At 35.2% G+C, this 18,721-nt stretch overlaps 4 protein-coding genes across 4 annotated transcripts; 2 read left to right on the top strand and 2 right to left on the bottom strand.

Annotated features, from left to right (window-relative positions):
* Window positions 1-3,902: 3,902 nt before the first annotated feature.
* LOC110704838 (isoflavone 2'-hydroxylase-like) lies at window positions 3,903-6,516 on the top strand. Its single transcript, XM_021882657.1, has 2 exons — window positions 3,903-5,315; window positions 5,693-6,516. The coding sequence occupies exons 1-2, from the start codon at window positions 4,368-4,370 to the stop codon at window positions 6,311-6,313; spliced, it is 1,569 nt and encodes a 522-aa protein (XP_021738349.1). The 5' UTR covers window positions 3,903-4,367; the 3' UTR covers window positions 6,314-6,516.
* Window positions 6,517-9,255: 2,739 nt separating this feature from the next.
* On the bottom strand, window positions 9,256-13,974 carry LOC110704884 (mini-chromosome maintenance complex-binding protein-like). The gene is made up of 14 exons (XM_021882700.1): window positions 13,670-13,974; window positions 13,474-13,583; window positions 13,268-13,375; window positions 12,634-12,762; window positions 12,192-12,236; window positions 11,652-11,768; window positions 11,409-11,567; window positions 10,996-11,070; window positions 10,788-10,901; window positions 10,432-10,634; window positions 10,207-10,342; window positions 9,837-10,064; window positions 9,650-9,717; window positions 9,256-9,553 (listed from the first exon to the last, which is right to left on the bottom strand). Exons 1-14 carry the CDS (start codon window positions 13,839-13,841, stop codon window positions 9,439-9,441), a joined length of 1,779 nt encoding a protein of 592 aa, XP_021738392.1. The 5' UTR covers window positions 13,842-13,974; the 3' UTR covers window positions 9,256-9,438.
* A 605-nt stretch (window positions 13,975-14,579) lies between these two features.
* Window positions 14,580-16,384, top strand: LOC110704866 (proteasome subunit alpha type-4-like). The gene is made up of 2 exons (XM_021882683.1): window positions 14,580-14,729; window positions 15,345-16,384. The coding sequence occupies exon 2, from the start codon at window positions 15,351-15,353 to the stop codon at window positions 16,101-16,103; it is 753 nt and encodes a 250-aa protein (XP_021738375.1). The 5' UTR covers window positions 14,580-14,729; window positions 15,345-15,350; the 3' UTR covers window positions 16,104-16,384.
* An 812-nt stretch (window positions 16,385-17,196) lies between these two features.
* On the bottom strand, window positions 17,197-18,424 carry LOC110704874. The gene is made up of 3 exons (XM_021882691.1): window positions 17,961-18,424; window positions 17,764-17,827; window positions 17,197-17,529 (listed from the first exon to the last, which is right to left on the bottom strand). The coding sequence occupies exons 1-3, from the start codon at window positions 18,249-18,251 to the stop codon at window positions 17,360-17,362; spliced, it is 525 nt and encodes a 174-aa protein (XP_021738383.1). The 5' UTR covers window positions 18,252-18,424; the 3' UTR covers window positions 17,197-17,359.
* Between the last annotated feature and the right edge of the window lie 297 nt (window positions 18,425-18,721).

Genomic DNA, 18,721 nt, shown 5'->3' on the forward strand with positions numbered 1-18,721 from the left:
AAGGGGTGTGTTGCATGTAAATAAAAACGGAGGAAGTAAGATTTTTAAAAAATACTAATTTAAAATTAAATTATTTAATATGAAAAATACAATATTCTGGTTCTGAAAAAGCTATCAGTTTAAAGTACACTTACTTATATTTTTCAACTATATATATACACGTAATATTTACATGCAATATAATATATATAATATGTAATATGAATTTGTTTAAAGTTCTAGGATTAAAACATATAAGACTCTTGGTGTGTATAAGATACATGATACTATACACACTAAGCCAAAAGTCCCTTTTTTCTCCGTGTGAAGTGGTCCTATATGTTATTGCAATTTTACATATTTAGCTTGCTTTATAATCTAAGTACCAAACATGTATTGTTCCTAATTATATATATACACACAAAAATGAATTGAACTCAAACTTAACCCATGACTTTACCCGCTCTCCCCTTCCTCGCCCTTTTTCGAACTACTTTGTCACATTTTAAAACCCTTCCTATCTTAACCTAAAATATATATCAAACCCTTATAACAAAAAATCGATATTTTTTTTCAACTTGAGTGTATACTAGACATTAACAAATGATCCAATTACAACAATCAAACACTTCAACATATTCCCCTCTCAAAAATCCATCTTGATGTACACCCAATCTCCCATCACTCACTAGTGATGGTGGTAGGAGTAGGTAGAAACAACACATTTTCACCCATACATGTTCACAACTGAGTTCTTAGTTGATACTGGTGGTAGCTTTACTTGGCTCTAAGCTCTTCCTAGCAATTTCTGCTTTGATCATCAAGGGGACTTCCCATGTTGTAACCGCTTTGCTTCCCAATCCTTTTATCATGTTTATTGCCAAGAAGTGACATGTGAAACAACACTAGCTAAGCTTTTTCTCGATATGGTGCCAAGTCATGGTTTTCATCAGAGTCAACCTCCTTGTTCCTACTAAATAGAATAGCTTGATCAATGTATCTCGAGTCGTGTCATATATGGGATCAATGAAATTTCACTTTCCTGACTCACCACCGTCTTTGTTTGGGTTAGAATTCATAAGAGTTCGTACCCTTTGGTGCAGGTACGTCCCCAACTCCTTCATTCATGCAAAATTGGCATATCTGTCCTTTGCGCCTCTCTATAGAATTGGATCTTCTCTAGGTAGGCTTCAAGTGCAACTATGGAACCTTACTTGATCATCAGCAAGGAGTGAAGAAATTCTTTCATTGTTTCCTAACCTCAAGAAGAGGATGACATGGGAATATTGAGTCTTGGTGAAGAAGCCAAGATTAAGAGAGTTAAATTGGCCTTAAATAAGAGATCAAGAAACTACGTACGTGGCTATCCTAACTAACGTGCATGTGTCAAAGGAACGACTTTTTATGGTATATAATAAAGTCTTTCCTACGATTATGGAATCCTTATTGGCGAAGACGAAGCTAATTTAACTTGAAATTTATGAGGTCAATTATATTGACCACACTCAATTATATTTAATTTTATAAATACACTCCCTCTGGTTTTTTAAAACTTTAGGATTTCATGCTTGCCAGATGTACATTTTTTAACTAAAATATATCTTAAGTTGTGTTTTAGTAATAATCATAAAATGTTGATATTATGAAAGTATACATTGGGATATATTTTTTCTAACGTATAAATCACAAAAGACGATCAAAGGAGTATGTGTGAATAGTGTAAATTTTTAAATATTGTGATTAAAAAAAATGAAGGAAGTATGTTATTACAAACATATACGATCACTAAAAATACTAATTTAAAATTAAAATATTTAATATGGAATATACAATATGCTGATTCTAAAAAATTTATCCGTTCAAATTACACATATTTAATTTATAAATATATATACACAAACTAATTATATGTAATGTAATATATAATATATGATTAATAATATATAATATAAATTTGTTTAAAGTTCTATGATTAAAAATATATAGGACTCTTGCTTGGTGTGTATATATAATATATTATATAACTTGTAGACTACTTCACCCGGAAAGGAAAAAGAAAAGGGACTCTTGGTGTGTATAGTATCATGTATAAGAGTCCTTTTTTCTTTTTTTTTTTTTTTTTTTTTCTCCATGTGAAGTAGTCTACATGTTATTTACAATTTTGTATATTTAGCTTTGTAATCTAAATCCAAACATTTATTGTTCCTAATTATATATAGATATACATAAAAAATAAACTTAAACTTAACCCATGACTTTGCTCACTCTCCCCTTCACCGTCTTCCTCACCCTTTTTCAAACTACTTTGTCACATTCTCAAACCCTACCTATCTTCACCCAAAATATCAAACCCTTATAAGTTATAACAAAAAACCGATATTTTTTTCAACCCGGATGTATAATAGACAACGACAAATCATCAAATTACAACAATCGAACACTTCAACATATTCCCTTTCAAAAATCCATCTTGATGTACATCCAATCTCCCATCACTCACTAGCTAGTTATGGTGTATGAGTAGGTACAAACAACACATTTTCATCCATACATGCTGAGCTCTTAGTTGACATCGGTAGTAGCCTTAGCTTACTTGGCTCCAAGCTCTTCCTTGCGACTCTGCTTCGATCAAGGTCAGGTGACTTCCCATAGTGTAACTGCTCTGCTTCCCAATCCTTTGATCATGTTTATTGCCAAGAAGTGACATGTGAAACAACACTAACTGATGCTTCTACTCAATGTGATTCCAAGTCACGATTTTCATCAGTGTTAACCTCCTTATTCTTACTATATAGAATATCTTAATTAATGTAGCTCGAGTGGTGTCATATATAAAATCAATAATATTTTACTCCTCTGACTCTCATCGTCTTTGTTTGGGTTAGAATTCATGGAATTCATATCCTTTGGTGTAGGTACGTCCCCAACTCTTTCGTTGGATCTTCTAGCTCTAGACAGGCTTCAAGCACGGCTATGGGACCTTACTTTATCGGCTAGGATTGAAGAAATATTATCATTGTTTCTCTTGAGAGGATCAGAGGATGACATGGGAATATTGAGTTTGGTGAAGAAGCCAAGATTAAAGGAGCTAAATAGGCCTTAAATAAGAGATCAACAAACTACGAGCCTATCTTAACTAACGTGTATGTGTCAACTGAACGATCGATACTTTTGGTGGTATATAATAAAGTTTTCACTACGACTATGGTGTTTGACACCAGAACATCTTTGACTAATCTATAGATAACGTCACAACGCGTTTGTGGTATTTAATTATCAAGAATTTTTACTTTCACAACATAATAATAATGAGCTTTGCTATAATGACTAAGTTATACAAGTATTAGTTTGGATGTGGTTGCTAATGTTGCTTTCGAGTTTAACTACTATACTAGGATTTATCTGCTCTCTTATATTATCATCTTTGGATTCCACATAAGAAATGAATTTGATTTGTTTAGAATTTGCTAGAGCATGCAAAATTTAATTTGAATATATTTGATAACATTTATCTAATGAAGGAGATGAATACAAGATTGGATATATAGTGGCAAATGCATGGTGTTCAAGTAGGGTCCCTAACCCCACTTAGCTTGGACCCCTCTTGAACTTGGAAAAAAAAAAAAAAAATCTTATAATTTTTTTTCTAATGAAATTGCTTATAGTTGTATCAAATGATCCCATTAAAATTTATCAAATACATTTTGATTCTATTAAATATATTTTCTAGATCCGTCACTGTATGAACATGACTTAGGCATGTGTTTTTATCATCAACATTGTTCAAAACTAGTTTAGGTGGCAATTTCATCTATATTTAATTATTAAAAAAAAACGTCTAAAATTGGACAATTTAAGCAAAATATAAAATTGTCTTTAAAAATTCTCATTTTTCTTTGGACAAGAAAGTAATAAACATAATGGGTGTTGTAATCTTTATACGATTATCTTTCTCTCTATTATTAACTTCTTGTCAAGAAAAAAAAGAAAAAAAAAAAGGAAAAGAAAAAAAATCCTCTCTCTCTCTAATCTCTATTAACTGATGGATAAAGATTTAGAAGTGAAAATCTGTTATCACTCACTCATACAGTCATATTACATCACTCATTTTGGAGAAAATTTAATTTAAACTAGCTGCAAACACTCATTTTGGCTTATTTTGCTGAAATTTATTATAGCCTTGAACCGTTTGAACTTTCCTAACCAATAATCTCCGTTACTTTCAGCCCTCCAAATGAGAAAAAATAATCATGTATGTTTAGAATTGTCAAAAGCTGATCAATACCAATCTACTAGTATAAATTTGTGGATATCCAAAACCCATCTAATCACTCACTATACACCTACTTACACTTTCTTTTTTCCTTGAAATTTTTGTAGCACATTACATGATGCAATTGTTGTCAATAGATTATGATATTGATAACATTATTATAGTTATCAAGTATGTTGCATTTTATCTGGCAACCTATTTCACACTTAAGCATACCATCCTACGTTCCAAGGTTAAGGGCAAATTGCCACCACGTCCATTCCTCTCAGTCCCTATTATAGGCCACCTCTACCTCTTTAAGAAGCCCCTCTATCGCTCCCTTGCCCGTTTGGCGGCCAAGTACGGCCCGGCCCTCTATCTCAGGATGGGGGCTCGGTCCGTACTTTTACTCTCCTCTCCGGAGGCAATTGAGGAGTGCCTTGTTAAGAATGACGTGTTTGTAGACCGCCCCCGGCTCCTCCCCGGAAAGCATGGGGGTAATAACTATACTAACATGGCATGGTCCCCTTATGGGAAACACTGGAAAAACCTACGACGGATTGCTGCCGTTGAGATCTTATCACCTCAGCGGTTGCAAATCCTGTCAGGGATCCGGACTGAAGTAGCCCGGTCCTTCATTCGTAGGATGATAAAGGATATCACTGAAAATGGCGGAATAGTGGAGATGAAATCCGCCATTTTTGGGCTCACCTTAGATAACATGATGAGGATGTTAATAGGGAAGAGTAACTACGTGGAGGCGAGGGGGGGAATGGAAGCTTCTAGAAGGTTCCAAAAAACTATGGAGGGTAGTTTTAGGGTGAGTGGAGTGAATAACTTGGAAGATTTTTTGCCAATTTTGAAGTATTTTAGGGTGTTTTTAGGATCACCTGAGGAGTTCATGAAGAAGTTAACAAAAGAAAGGAATACATTCATGCAAGGATTAATGTTAGAACATAGAGAGTTAGAAAGAGTAGGAAATTTATCTGATGGGAGAAAGAGGGCAATGATACATGTTTTATTGTCCTTGCAAAAGGAGGATCCTCAGTATTATTCCGATGAGATGATTGGAAGCCTCATTTTGGTATGTATTCTATGCAAACTTTTTGACCATTATCGATGCTAATTAATGCATCACAACATACTCACTCACACAATAATCACACGTGATAAATTGCCCCCTCTAGCTATCAAATTTAATTGTCACGACATTTTTAGTTAGATTGCACTATCCAACGTACAATTTAACTAAAATTAAATATGATGAAAAGGATTACATATTTAATTTGATTCTACTACATTCTTCAAGTTTGGCATACTTTGTTTCCACGATTGTGTTACTAGCTAGTTTGTAATTACTACCACTCTTGATCTTCATGATATGCATGCGAAATTCAACTCAAGTCAGAATATAATTGAAGAAAAGTAAGGCACCTTAAATTTGTTTCATGCATGTAACAGGCCTTATTTCAAGGTGGAACGGATACTTCAGCCGCAACAGTAGAATGGGTGCTTTCTCTACTTCTCAACAACCCCAAAGTCCTAAAGAAAGCACAAGAAGAAATCGACACAAACGTAGGAAACACTCGTTTAGTAGAAGAATCCGACAAGAACAACCTCCCTTACCTTCAATGCATCATAAACGAGACACTACGAATGTACCCTACCGGTCCCCTAGGACTCCCTCGTGAGTCTAGGGGTGATTGTTACGTAGGGGGATACTACGTCCCTAAAGGCTCTATGTTAATTTACAACATATGGGCGGTACACAATGATCCCAACATATGGGATGACCCGAGAAATTTCAAGCCAGAGAGATTTTTGGATCTAGAGAAAACTACATTAGGGTACAAGTTCATGCCTTTTGGTACCGGTAAAAGAGTTTGCCCCGGGGAGCACTTGGCAAATAAAATGATTTGGTTGGCCGTCGCAATATTGATCCAATGCTTCGATTGGGAACGAACTAGTAACGATTTAATCGATATGGAGGAAAGTGGTGGTCTTTCGTTAGTAAAACTCGTTCCTCTTTGTGTTAAGTGTGGTCTTCGGCCTTGTATGATGAACGTTCTATCTCAACTCTAAATCTTTATGTTCGTATTACACATATGAATGTATCAATGTCTAGAATAAATATCTGGTCCCTCTCGATGCATGATTGTCCTCCGTTTTGTTCATAGCATTGTCCAAGTTTAAGAATTTTCAACGTTATTGGTGGGGAGTTTTGTGACTTTTGAGACGCATTGTTTGCTGTCTAATCAATAAAATTTCATTTTTCAACGTTGTAATAAATTTGCTTTGATTTGACATGTTTATTTTAATATGTTTACCGATGCATATTTAGCTATAAAAACTTAAGAGTTTATGATCCAAACTCAGACTCCAGACTCCGGCATATCAGCTTTCCACTAACTTTTAATTACTTTTTTATTATTCAGACTTACATAAGGCTCTTTCCATTTTCACACATTATCCTAAGACTCATTCCAGACTTATTTATAAATCTATTTCTTTTATAATTATTCAACAACTTGTGATGAGTTGGCAATATATTATTGGGCCATGCAAAGTTTGTTGCCCTCACATGTATAGTCTTAAGATGAGTTTTCATCTACCAAATCGCATGCAAGACTCATGATAGTCTTTTATGACACTATGAGACTCCTCTTGAGACTCCGTTTCAGACTTATGATAAAGACACCCTTAGTATTCCCTCAATATATTTTGATGTTTGGAGAGTCACAAAAGCGTGTGATGAGAATCGATATCAAGATATTCTGAAATTGGGAGGAAAGCTCTAACCACTTGAGCTATTCTTCACTAGCTCTTCCCTCAATTTTATATTAATTGACATACATTATTACTAATGCATGTTTAATTATATAAAAGTATATATATAAGTGGTCATATTATATATTCATGCATTGACATGTGTGTCAAGTTTGAATGTGTCAACTATTATAGAACGAAAGAAGTAAAAAAAATTCATTTTTCTGATTAATATACCTATTACTATATATAGTCAATTTAAGTAGATTTCAAGGATAGTGTTAAAAGTTATAACGTGTCAACTGAAGGAAAAAAAAAAGGAATTGAGTATATAAAGAAAAGTTCAATACTTCAATGTATAGGATGGAGGAAGTGAGGAACTGAGAAAGTATTTTTTTTTTTTATTCCTTTTCTAGTATTCCGTACAAAGATAAAATGCAAGTAAAGAAAAATAGTCTTAGTTCAATACATGTATTAATGCAGTTTAGTTCATTTGCCCCAACTTAATTTCTTCCACAAGTATATTCAATTCTCGCTCCTTCCTTTCCTTTCTAAACTATTCATTTTTCCAATAAAAGCATAATATAAACACAATAAATTACATTATACACCTATGAACAACTGGTGTATTGCACAGACCAAAAGACTAGTATATAATAAAATACATTATCACTTGCGATCTTATCAGTTATGCTTTGACGATTGCCTTCAAACTATCTTTGTTTTCATACTCCTTTGGTAAATATAATACTACCTTCTTTAATTATTATCTGCTACTTTTGAATTTTTTATATCTCTCAAATAATACCCCAAAGTTGCAGATAATAATTAACGGAGGTAGTAAAAAATAATTTGGCCTCATTTGAATTTTCATGGTCTTCTACATGTCTTAAAGCATAAGAAATATTCATCTTTATTTTCATACGTATATAATTTATTAATCTTGAATTTAATAAAGGGTAATGCTATATGCAGTCCTTAGGTGCATATACACATTTAATATACTTCCTTTTTTAATATTAAGTTGTGAATTTATCAACAATTTAAGAGTAAATCGGTGTAATAAAAGTTTATTTATTCTTTTCACTTTTAACTTCTTTGCCTTCTTATATGCAATCTGCATATATTGTTTCCCTTTAATAAAATATGCAACGAGACAGATTTAACAAGATATGACTGCATTATCTGTTATGGAAATTTATGATCAAAATATTAAATGTTAACCCAAATACTCCCTCGGTGTTTTAATAAGTGTTACACTTATTAAATGCGGCCGTGTTTTAATAAGTGTTTCACTTCCTTTTATGGCAAAAAGCTATATTTTAATATTATATCTCTCTCCTTTCATGGTCTCCACCCAAATCTTCTACTACTATTTTTATTATTTCTCTTCTCTCACATTCATTACTTTTCAATAAATTATTAACCCCACTATCTATCTTTTACAATTTTTTAATACTCCAACTACCCCACTTATCTCTTATTTTATTGAAGTCAATTATATTGCCTAAAACTATGTGCCGGTCATAATTTAACACTTATTAAAGGACGGAAGGAATATTGGCAATGAAAAAAAAAAAAAAAACTACTCCGCAGTACACAATTGAAGATGATGACATACAGTACAAAGTATGGAGTTCATGTCAATTCAAGAGAGAAATCAACATTTTGGTCCTACCACGAGATTTTGACTGAAAAGTATTAGAGTAGTTCAAAGATTTTGAAATTAAAAACAGAGTAGTTCAAAGATTTTGAAATTAAAAACTTATTTTTGAGAGAGATAGGTACCAAAATATAAAAATTAAAAATGGTTTTTGTGCTTCAAACTTAGTACGAGTGACAAGATAGCTTGTGCACAGCAAAAACAGCCGTTTAAAATTCTCTGATATGTGTATCTTTTCAATCTTTACGACTCGACAGCAACAAACACACTTGCTTAAGTTAATATATTGTTGATGGGGACTCTGGGAGCAAAGCAAAATATTCAAAGTGGTGATTAATACAAGAATGACTTGTTGCATAGCTTCAAAATGCTCACATCACAAACTCATAACCATTGAAACATACTCGTAATTCGAATGTATAATAAGACTAATGATCAGAAACAATATGACTTATCAGATGTTAGTCCATCTTTTGACTTGTAAAAGGCAGGCAGGCAAGGACATCAGCAGTCAACCAACTTTTCGGTTTTCAGAGAGTCGAGTTTATTGCGTGGAAGGCTATTCTGAATTTTGCACAATCAAGAACTATGTCAATTACTCAAAGACATTTTATTACATCGAGTGAACCTCTACAAGGATGGAGCCATGGCGGTTTGGACACTAAACACGTCATTTTTGAAACAAAATCATAAAAGCTTTCCATGCCCAAGTCCATACAATATAGATCCTGGTAATTGTATTCATTTGAAAATATTAGGTTACATGTTATAAACGGCTTCATCTAACTCTCTCTTTTCTAAGCCTTTCTAGTTCTTTCACCATTTGCCAGTGTTCCATGGATAGACTTGTCTCACCAAAGCTCAATGACATAAGTCTGCTCATAGTCAGCAATCTGGAAGCATAAATAATCAGATTTTTTAATTGCTGACTCGTTAAATAGTAAAAAGGAAAACAAATACTTCGACCACCTGATTAGTTATATACAGACCTGCTAAAATCTTGGCTCCCTAAGGTCCGGTCTGCTTGCCTAGCTGCGACTAGATCCTCTTCGACCACCTGATTAGTTATAAAAAATTTATCAGCTATGTATCTCTGTACTGCAACAGAAACAGAAAGACCAAAAAAAAGGCCTTGGAAAATGGTTCATCAAGATAAACCATCGTAACAAGTCATACCTTCTGCATTTCAGGACTAATCAAGTGTGATAGTGATCTCAGGAAGGCCAAATACCATCTCCAAGTCTGTAGAATTGCTTCATCTACAATTTCTGAGGAGCTGGTTGATGAAGGCTGAAAAGGAAGGACTAAATCGGCAGGCAGAATGTTGGATTTACCCTCAGATAGAACAAGCAGCTGCACGTCTGCTTTCATCTCCATTTTGTAGTACTGGAAATCATATTCAACCTGAAATATATTTTTTAGAGTGGGAGGAGGGAAGCAGAAATTGTGTTAAAGTGAAAATATTTTGATTCTCATTTAGCAGAACACACCATGCAGGAGGTGGTTGAAAAGTGCACATGGGTACACACTAAAATTTGAGGATTACCTGCTGCAATTCTGTCAAGTTCTTCAATGATCTTGCATTCTCAACTCCAGTCGGGTTCAGGGTCCCAGCCTGCAACAGCGTCTCATCAATGATCAAGTGTGACCCTTCTGCCAGCTGAAGAGCTCCAGGAACCAATCTGCCATCCAACCATAAAAAGTGTAAGGTAAAAAGAAAAATAAAAAGTCTGTATAAAACCAGAAGTGTGTAAAGGATAACTCTGCTTACTTATTTGCCTGGTAATCCTTTTTAGGGGCAAGTGAGGCACTGTTGAGATATTCAATTGCGAGAGGCATCTGCTTTGTAAATGGAAGAAGTTCCTTCATTGTGAGACCAAGACGTTTACTAAAGACGGATGCAGTTTCCTTGCTGAAGTTGGTGAAATTGAGTGAAAACTTCCCAACAGCTACACCATCAACTCTAGCATGCACCTGCAAGTAAGAAATGCCTAATAATGGATTTTGCAAACAAACAATTTTCTAAAAAACCAACTCTCAGAGCTACTAAAAGTCCTGCCAAATGCCAATCATGCAAAATCGGAAGGGAGGGAGGGGGGATCACAATAGCAGAGCAATATAACTTACCTGAGATAAGAGGTGCAACAGCAGAAATTGAGCTGCCACTCCATCATTTCCAAGGACAGCAGTGAGATGACTAAGCAGGCCTTCCCTTATTCCTCTAATCATTGACGGATTTGACTATAAAAGACAATTAGTCAGTTAAATACCCAACATGCATAAGAATCAGCAAGGAGAAGAAGATATCAAGCAAAAAGAGGACAAAGCCAATTACTTCTGTCATAGGTGAACCATCAACAAAATCAAGAGCCACAAGCTTCTGGTGTACAAGACAGTGGATACGAGGTACCTGTTAAGGAAAATAGTTAGTCACATGAACCAGTTCTCATTACAAACATTATACATGTCACCAAACTGTCAGACCGTTTATTAATTTATAACAAAATGTCGAAAATTAATGAAAGTCTACAGTTTTTAGGGATAGTTAAGATATAAGAAGAGATTAAGTAAATCACGATTAAGTTGGAAATCATATTTGTTAGGACTGTTACTAAACAAATTGGGGTAGTTATACCAGCCGAATAACTTCATTCTGTAAGTAGTTACGTTAATTGTACAAAGCAAGCATGGAGGTTTTTTATATAAAATTAATAACACCACGACTCACACCCAGGAATTTGTGCAAACCTTGCTAGGGGGTAATTGAACCAAGTCATCTTCATAAAGGTCATTTGACTGCATATCAGACTCATCCTTGTTTAATGATAACTCTGGATCATAGTTCAAAACTCCGATAAACTCAAAAATCTCATTCAGTTTTAAATCAGACTCCGGGGAATCATAAACCTGCCCATGAAAAAATTAAATAGAAAGTTACTCCTTTGGTAAGGAAAACATTCGTGATGATAATTCAAGGATCAAGAAGCATACCTTAACCAAACAAGGAAAAGAATTTATCTCGGAATCAGGTGGTCCAAAGGAAGGAGTGGTTCCTTCCTTCACAGTGTCTTGCTGCATTGAAGATGAGGAAGGATGCCCCTCTTCCCTCTGTTGTTAGAAATACATAATCAAACAGATCAGCAAAGTCTCACAAGCTCTCATAGGAAAGAAAAAAAAAAAAAGAGGTGCTCCAGCTACAGAAAGATTCTAAAGTTGTGATTGTTTCATAATGATCATGCAGATTATATTTTAGCAAAACCATTAGAGTAAGGGTATTCAATGCCACTCTATGATGGCTAATTTGCTATAGGTAGTGGTACTACAACACAATCACAATGTAAGCCTTGAAGGCATTGGCCTATTCATTTTTACTCAATCAAGTCTCCTTTCATCTTATAAAAGATAAAGGTTCCTATAAGTATAACTCCGTTGCAGCTAGAAAAATTTAACAATAATGCGGCAAAGGTAATGCTTAAGAGTGAATAACAGTGTTCTAGTAGACCAGCAAAATACAAGACGTTTTCTACTTACCATCTTTTTAGTAATCGGAGAATCCTCACAGTCTTGATTTGATCCCTGCCAAGGAAAAAAAAAAAAATCAATTGCATCATATCAGCAGATCACAATTGAGACAACATATGGAAATTAAGAGTGCATGACCTTCAAGAGTCAGCACAAAGTAGTTATCATTCTCATCAGTTAAACATGCCTACATTAGCACGTGACATTATGCAACAAAACTATAAAAGATCAAACCATGATGTTAGTATTCTGTTAGGATACTTCTTGTAGTCTTCAGATAGGATGGTGTTTCGAACTTTCGAGTGAAACATTTTTTAATTAAAATCATAAAAACAGCAATGCCTTTGCCCGTTAACAGCTACTTGTACTATGGAATAATGATTCCTATCATAGTATCATAGGATAGGACTATGACGCAACACAAACATTTCGAATACGTCAAAAGCCTTACCAACTCCATATGATCAACAGTTTCATCATCATCATCCCTTGGACGCTTCTCCCTTTGCTGAGTAGCAAAATTCCTTTGCTGATTCGACAAAGCTTCCACAGGTTCTGCCCATGAATTCAGCCCCGGTACCTAAATATATTCACAAAATAATAAATAATTGCTCCCGAAAAATTACATTTCCAGCTTTTATACTCATCCAAATTAAGCACCAAAGAAGATTACTAATCCCTCCAATCCATAAGAAAAATGTAGGTTATTACAAGTCAATTATTTTTGATCCGACATTTCATGTCACTCTACAATATCACCAATTTTTAAACATGAATGTCATCTTAGTGCCATTTATTAGACTAATTCAGTTTTAACTTGATAAAACCAAGTTAATTTTTAATTTATAAGAAACATGTTAAGAATATTTTGGATAAATAGAGTACAAGTATAGCCCTTAGGGGCAGGGCGTGGAACTCAAGACATAGGATCAAATGGCGACTAAATCATCATAATATCAATCAAATTCCCATCTTTCATCAAGACATCAATCCTCAAACAAACAATAAACTTACAGGAACACAATAAAGAAAAACAAAAGCATAATTAAGAAATCATAAATAGAAAATGAAAAAGGAAAACTCACAGGAACGCAGTAGAGCAATCGACGCTCCCAAAACTTCATATCAGGGGACATATCCATTTCAAACTGACAAACATCTGAGAATTTGTTGGTCCTCCAAGTTGAACCATCCTTCAAATTACACCAACAAATAAACAAAATAACATTAATTTCCACAAATTACACATTTAATTTCATCAAAATCCCTAATAAATTACTAAACTTACTACCTTGTAAGCACCAACATAAACTTCATTTCCCAGCATATCTTGAATCATCCCTCGAAATCGAACCAACGAATTCGCCAGTAAATACTTAACACTCGCCGCATTTAAAATCGAACCTATAAATTCCCCAAAAAAAAATCAAACTTATTCATCGAAAACCCTAGAAAATTGATTAATTGAATTAAAATCGAAGAAATGGGTACCTGAGAAAGACCACCATCATCGAAGAGGAATTGACGGAAAAGATCAACGGCGCCCCAATCGGCGGCGGTGGAGGTGGAGGGGTTGAGGCCGGAAGAAACGGCTTTTTCGAAGGTTAATCGGACGGCTCCGAGAGGATTAGCGAGGCAATCGTACGGTAATCCTACCATTTTTGAGCTTGATCTTTGATTTTCTCTCTCCTCGATAATTTTTTCAGGGAAATGTGTGTTAAGTGGAGTGGAGATGGAGGGAGTGCGGCGGGAGTGTAAGTAGGTGGGATTTTCCCGCCAATTTCTAGGGGTTCAGGATTCCCGCCAATTTTACGGATATCTAAACGCTGCGTATTTGAACTGAAACGCGTCGTGTGTTTAGTTTATGGAGAAAATGTGAATGTGAATTTATGGGCATTAAAGATTCAACGGTTGGCCTTGTTGGGGGGTAAATTACTAAATTGAGCCATTGGTGGAGGTTGTGCTTGTGTAGTTATTAATTCGGCTCGGGTGGATTTTACAAGGCTACATGTCGTTCTCGTGTCAATTTTAAAAGAATAGAACTTCAGCACAAGCTCACAACCAAATGCATGAGTCGAGTCGTGTTATGTCGTATCATTTCAAGTCATTTCGTGTTAATTGTCATTTTTACTACTTTCATCACAAATTATTCGCAACAATTGGGTATTGTATTTATACATGGCACATGGTCTAATGGTATGCCTCTAGCTTCCTGATGTGTTGTGTCTTGCTTGTGCTAATGAGTTGGGAGTTGCGTCACTTGCGTGTGTCACGAGTCACGACATTCTCGTACTGGTTTGGGCCAAATTCATGTTGGGCTTTTCTATACCAAAACCCAATGGCCTTGAATAAGCCCATCTTAAAGTGGTCTCCCACTCTCCCCTATGCTTTTTCGAAAAAAATAATAAAAACAAAAAAAAAGGTACCCTCTTGTTCAAGAAACGAAGACGAACAAATTAACCAATGTTTTAGCACAGAGTATCCAGTTATTCAAGTAGAAGCATAAACACACAGAAAAGAAATTTGAAGTATTAATCTCCCAATATTGTAAGTTTATTTCTTTTTCCGTCATTTTAATCATCCAATCTAGGTTTTATTCCTCTGATTTCGACGATTAATGCTCATAATTAATTGTAGTTTTCTTTTGCTTTGATTTTCAATGTATGTATAACCGATTCAGATGATAATCTTGAATAAGATGAAGGCCTCAAATTATAATCCAGTTAGCTTAAAATATTTAATTTAGCTTGATAACTGTGAGTTTGTATTGGGTATTTCTTAAATGTAATTTCTTCGGATTTAGTTAAATTTGATGAGGAGTTGAAATTTTAAAAAGTGTAATCCAATTTAGCTTGACAATTTTGAATTTGATTTGGGTGTTTCTTAAATGTCATTTCTTTGGATTTCGTTAAATTATTTAGAATTGAATGTTTGAGTGAATGTGTGAATCTGGATCATCTAAAAATTGATTTTTGTTTTGTGGGGTTTTAATCTCTTTTTTTTGATTGATAAGTATATGTTTTTTTTTTGTTAAGAAATGCTGTACTTTTTGTTAATTTGGTGTTGTGACTTGATTGATCATTAATGGATGAGAAACAAATGTTGTGTAACTTTCATTTGAATGTGATGATTAAGTCATAATTTTTTCAATGCCTATGGCAGTGAATCATGTCTCGGAGATATGATAGTCGGACTACCATTTTCTCGCCGGAGGGTCGGCTTTACCAAGTCGAGTATGCCATGGAGGCGATTGGGAATGCTGGAAGTGCCATAGGTATTTTGGCTAATGATGGGGTTGTTTTGGTTGGTGAGAAGAAGGTCACTTCTAAGCTTCTTCAGACCTCCACTACTACTGAAAAGATGTATAAGGTTGATGATCATGTAGCTTGTGCCGTGGCTGGTATTATGTCTGATGCGAACATTCTGATAAACACAGCTCGAGTCCAAGCTCAGCGTTACACCTTTTCGTACCAAGAACCGATGCCTGTTGAGCAGTTGGTCCAATCTCTGTGTGATACCAAGCAAGGTTACACGCAGTTTGGTGGGCTTCGCCCTTTTGGTGTTTCCTTTCTCTTTGCTGGATGGGACAAGAATTATGGTTTCCAGCTTTATATGAGTGATCCGAGTGGAAATTATGGTGGGTGGAAAGCTACTGCAATAGGAGCTAACAATCAAGCTGCACAATCGATGCTTAAGCAGGACTACAAGGATGATATCAACCGCGAAGATGCTATTGAGCTTGCATTGAAGGTCCTCAGCAAGACGATGGACAGCACAAGTCTGACCTCGGAGAAGCTTGAATTGGCTGAAGTTTATCGTCTGCCTTCTGGAAAAGTAAAGTATCAGGTACACTCTCCAGAATCCTTGACCAAGTTGTTGGCTAAATCTGGACTGAGTCAAGCTGCCACAGAAACCCCTTGAGTCAATGTACTTCAAGTGTCATTCATGTCATTAAGATCCTTGCATTGTCAGATACTATAATGTAGCCTTTATTATATATGACTTTGTTATAAATCTGTCTCTGTTAAACTTTGATCTAGAATGAAAAAAGCACACTCTGCATCTGCTAGCTATTGCTTTATGTTGTAATTCTTGGAGCAATTGGTCATTGTTATTCCTTGCACCACTAATATTGATCAAACTAGGTGACGAGGGCTCTGAAAGGTTTTCAGTTTACTTATGTTGCTTACTATGTTTTTCCATGAGCAATCGTTTCTAGCTATTATTGGGCATTGATACTTATCATATGATGCCCTTGTGTTGACCTTTAAGATGAAAGGGTTACCAAGGTCTGTTTCTTCCATTACGTATCCATCTGTTTTCAGTTCTTCACACATACACTTTGCCAAATTCTTATGTTCTGCCTTGCAGTCATTCTTAGCTAGCTACAATTGGTAACAGATAATTTAGTAATAATTTGCTTTACTGTTTATCAAACTCAATCCTGCATAATTGCACGTCGTTACCTAAATCCTAGGATCCCTTGTAGTTCTGGTAAATTTACTGTTTGTGACAATTATGACTGTAATTTATAGTTTGTTGCTGATGTTGCTATTCGCCTATTCCATTTGCAGTATATGATTTGCATCAGTGATTTCTTAAACCGATATATTAACTATATCAACTTTACTTTGAGCTGTTTTGATGCGTGCCATATACTTAAATGTTATCAGATTCTGATTTCTGTACTGAGATTATTGGTGAAAAATTATGTGTTCATCACCTGTCCTTCAGCTAATGACAGTGATAAGTGTTAGCATATCTGTCGCACAAGTGATCCTGGGTTAGGACCCTATTCGATACGAATATTGCAAGTGTCCCGACTCTTGAGACCCAGACCAACCAGCTGCCTCCATTCGGGTCAACCTACGCAACCTGAATTTGCAGCCTAAAGTTTGATCAGCTCCAATACTCCGTATATTGTAGCCTAATTGTCAATGAAGGTCTAAACCAATAGTAGTCTTTTTATTTCACAATATAATACAACCATCAAAGTTTGTAGCACACAAATGGATTAAGTTATTATAGCTAAATGCGAGCACGTTTAAGAAATTCAGTACTGAATTACTGATACATTATGTATAGAACAATGAGTAGGAAATTACATACAAGTATACTCGATATATTGCTATGCTATTATCTTAAACAAAATTCCGAGCCAAAATTAACAGCTCCAATTACCTAGAGAAGAGATTAGTAAAGAAGTTGCCAGAATTCTTTTTCTCAAGGCAAGCTACATGAGCATATCTCCCAAACTTGTCCTTTTGCCTTTCTTCACCTGCTGTATCTTTCTTGCACACCTTACATGTTTTGTCCACCCAGCCTTCCTCCACATATTGCCCATCCACTGTATGATTAAAAAAAAAAAAAAAAAAAAAAAAAAAAACACCAAGAATAAGTAAAGAATACGGCGAATTGCCAAACAGTTACACATCTAACAGGGGCGGAATGTTGATAGTGTCGTTTAGATTTTAACTGCAACTCGCTATGTAAGGTTACTTAGGCTGCTTTGCCGAATGTTAGTTACCTAATAAACTAGCTAGATAAGCTTTGATGGCTTAGGATTGCAAGATGTACATACCTTCGACATATGACTTGAAGAAATCCTTGTACGTTCCTCCAATTTTCCTCCGAAGAGCACCATACTGCATCAAAGAAACCGAAACAGTTTAGAATCATAAACAGTTTATGCATCAAAGATGTACATACCTTCGACATAAAAGTAATAACAACATAATCCCAAGGAGAAAAAATTGTAAGGTGATCCCAGATTGGTACCTGTTCCCTATTCATCTGTCGACCTGAGCTGGTAGTTTCCCTAGCTTCCTCAATAAGCTGAGCATCTTCTGCTGACCTTGCTTGAGCAAAATCCAAAGCATCGGTGACACTCGTAAACAAAGATTGCTTCTTCTTCTTTGGCTGCTGCTCCTTTTCGTCTTCTTTTTTCGCTGAGACTACTCTTAATATGTTGCTCTGTCTATAATTATGTCTGCGCATGGTTTGTGGAGCTATGGATGATTGGAGGATCCCATTCTGAGAAGATGATAGGGGCAAGGTTCTGAATCCCATTTATGGTTTTTCTTCTTTAATATTTTTGTAAAATGAAATGCAAGTAATAATTTAGAGAGTAGAGAAATAGAGAATATATATACGTGTAATGGTATGTTGAACTATGTTACTTTAGGAATTTAGCAGCATAATTTTGTGGGGTTTGTAAGTTGAGGTAGCTATGTGACAAGAGCCACATACTGTAAGAGATTAGTTACCACTCAGAAAATATGGTTTAGAAAAAGAGAAGACGTGGCTCTTCAGTTTGCTAGTCAATTGGGAGGATTTGCGTCAAATTCTTTTGTGTACCATGTCTTTTTGCAACTTTGCAAGCCTCTACCAAGGATAGTCGTGTGGTTTATCTTAGAAGCGAAATTTTCCGTCCGTGTTCAAAAGAAAAATTTTCCGGACAAGTCCGAACTAGTTAGACAACTAATAGAGGTAGACTTGGATTAAGGGCACTATTGACATATTTGCCTCTTTTAAGTTGT

The sequence above is a fragment of the Chenopodium quinoa genome, unplaced genomic scaffold, assembly GCF_001683475.1.
Source record: "Chenopodium quinoa cultivar QQ74 unplaced genomic scaffold, ASM168347v1, whole genome shotgun sequence".
Lineage (NCBI taxonomy): Eukaryota > Viridiplantae > Streptophyta > Magnoliopsida > Caryophyllales > Amaranthaceae > Chenopodium > Chenopodium quinoa.